A 2771-nucleotide genomic window follows, 5' to 3' on the forward strand; every position below is an offset into this window, starting at 1 on the left:
GTAAAAGGTAAGGTGTTTCTTGACTAGCAGAGTAACTCCCAGCTTCTCAAGAACTCTGCTCCATGAAGCACATTTGTTCTGAATTCACAGCAGAAGTGCAATCCAGCACCTTGCAATGTTCAGTCTGCTTAACCATATGAAATCAGTTCCCTACATATAAATGCAGCAGCACTGACTCACCTGAGGAGCAAATTGTCCTTTTGGAACCCATGCAGGTTGCCATTCTTTTATTAGTTTTGTACGTCTCTTCTTTGCCTTTTCCCTCTCCTTAAATGCAATTTCATTTTGCTGTCGCTTCTTGAATATTTCATCTTCTACATCACCCAGGTCAGCCATAATAAGCTGAACACGATCCAAATTCACATTTCCACTATCAGTCAAGAACCCCTAAAACATAAAAAATTAGTAAGCTTTTGTGGCTGTTAAATACAACAAATTGAGGAATTAAAGGTCTGTTTGGGATATATCTGTATCTTTAATCTTCGTAGCAAGCACGTATTAAAAGTATCATGGCAGTGTGGGAGATGATACCTACAGGCTTAACACAAGAACATGGTAGGAATTCACGTTCATTAATTTCATGTTTATCTGCAAAACTAACAGGCTGTATGGCACTTTTTAATCCTTCAAATTAGAATGTGACATTCTGTATTTAAGCATCCTGTTGCAAGCAATATTAAAACGTTTATGTATGACACAATCTGTCAACAATGCAACAAAGTGTTCCTTTTTCTTCCACTTACACTTTTAATACAACATGTTTTGGCCCTAGATGGCCATTTTCAGGTGTCTTAATATTGTCGCGTGTTGGGTGTGTAACGCGACAAATAACTTCACGCCGTATTTGATATAGCGAATTTTATTTCACATTCGCACTTACAATCACCCAAATTACAGATTCACAATTACTGCTATCTGCAGTATCACAAATACTACACTGCAAATGCCAGAATACAACTGACTGGTTGCTGGCTAACTCGGAACTAACTCGGAGGTAGCTCGAGGACTAACTCATACGTAGCTGCCTTGTGAACTGTTGATAACACACTGACTCTCGCTTGCTGCTCAGCCGGCTTTTATTCCGTTCGCTGTTGCTAGGGTCGTCTATCGCAACCACTGTTTATTCGCATTGCCCAGCGACCAGTGCGCTGGGATTCGGCTCGCTTCGGCTCCGCTCGGCTCACTTCGGCTCCGCTCGGCACGTCACCGCCGCCGGGGGGGAGTGGTGTCCTGTGTAGCGCGACAAGTAGTAAGGAGAGCGCTACGTTACCGCCACGTGCCGCTGGGGAGGAAGGGGTCCTCCATTGCGCAATACATCTGCAATCATTGTCACATGCTGTTGTTGTCCACTTAATATAATAAAATAAAATCCATTAAAATTTTCTATTATTTTCTTTTCTTTACTTTTGTGAAATTCTACTCCACCTCACAAGGGGTGTTGTCCACTTGTTTTGAACTATATGTTTATCTCCAGGTGTTGTATTGCAGCAGCTTGTTTTTTATGTCTGTTAGCCCATTGTTCTGTTACATCTGCAATCTGTAATCTACAAAGTGCCACATGTTAATATTGTTTTTTGATTGTTGTTATTAATGTTATGTTTTGTTGGCTTACTTTATACTCACATGCCCCTTGCTTGTGCGTTGTTCCCTCTAGCAGTGTGTGGTGCTGTCTTCACTAGTGCAGATGTGTTGTGTTTGCTTCCTTATTTATATGCAATGGTTGTGAAGAGTGGGGGGAGATGGGGGAGGGTATAGTGTTGTTTTGTGTAAATTTTGTATTATTCTTAAAATATAGGATTCTGTGTATCAATATTAGTATCATTCATCTGTAGATTTTCCTTACTGGTTTTGTAAATATGATACTTCTCAAGTATATTGAAATATTTTCCTTTCCTCCTTGTTGTTATAATTTCCATGGTATCTGTTATTGAGCAGTATCTGTGTCTGGTGTTCAGTGTATGACTTGATGAATTCAACAAATTACAATTAACCATAAACTTCAATAGTGAGAAAGAGGAACACAAATCTATTAACTTTCTAGATCTAGTAATATACTGAAATGACAAGAACACTGAATTTGCAATATATTGAAAACCTACCCAAACTGACATTATAATACTGTAACGTGTTTGAGTTTGAAGCTCGTTGGTCACGTGTGTAAGTCCAAATCCCACTTCTGACACCAGTGTAACGTGTTTGACTTACTGAAGACGCCGTAGAGATCGTTAATTGGTTTATTGAACAATCTACAAGTAACGGCTACAATTACTTATCACACAGTTGCGGGGTTTCACACTTTATAACCTTAATCACATTAATCTGTTACCACTGTTGCGGGGTTTCACGATTTATAACCCTAGTGCAAATCAGCTCACTCTGTCTTCAGTAGTCTACACGTTTACGGTCGGGGAGCTATGTATCACTGTATCACACACTCCCAGTTACACAATTACGCACACGTCCGGTTCTTCTTTCCACGACGGCTCCTATACTCCAACAGTAGTCGGCTGACTGGAGAACTGTTGATAACACACTCGCTCATAGGCTTGCTCGGAACTATCTTCGGCGATGGCCACGTTATAACTCGACTCGGCGACTGTTACGTTACAACTGACTGGTAGCTGCTGTGCAGTTCCCTTATATATCCGCAGTGGTGCCTGTTGCGTGCCACGTCACAGTAGGAAGCGGTTCCGCGTCACCGTGGCGTCACCGCGCGTTGCGCGTTGCATAGCTACCATGATGCGGGGACTCGGCTAACTTCGGCTCCGCTC

General features: G+C 41.6%; 1 protein-coding gene across 1 annotated transcript in view; it reads right to left on the minus strand.

The window, feature by feature from the left end:
* Positions 1–180: 180 nt before the first annotated feature.
* Positions 181–2771, minus strand: part of LOC111865648 (5'-3' exoribonuclease 2 homolog) — a gene marked incomplete at both ends in the record, with an annotated part of 5807 nt that continues 3216 nt past the window's right edge. Inside the window, 1 exon segment of the mRNA XM_023853833.2 lies at positions 181–387. Coding sequence (XP_023709601.2) covers positions 181–387 — 207 coding nt within the window.

Source organism: Cryptotermes secundus, unplaced genomic scaffold (genome assembly GCF_002891405.2).
Source record: "Cryptotermes secundus unplaced genomic scaffold, Csec_1.0 scaffold6810, whole genome shotgun sequence".
NCBI classification, from domain to species: Eukaryota; Metazoa; Arthropoda; class Insecta; order Blattodea; family Kalotermitidae; genus Cryptotermes; species Cryptotermes secundus.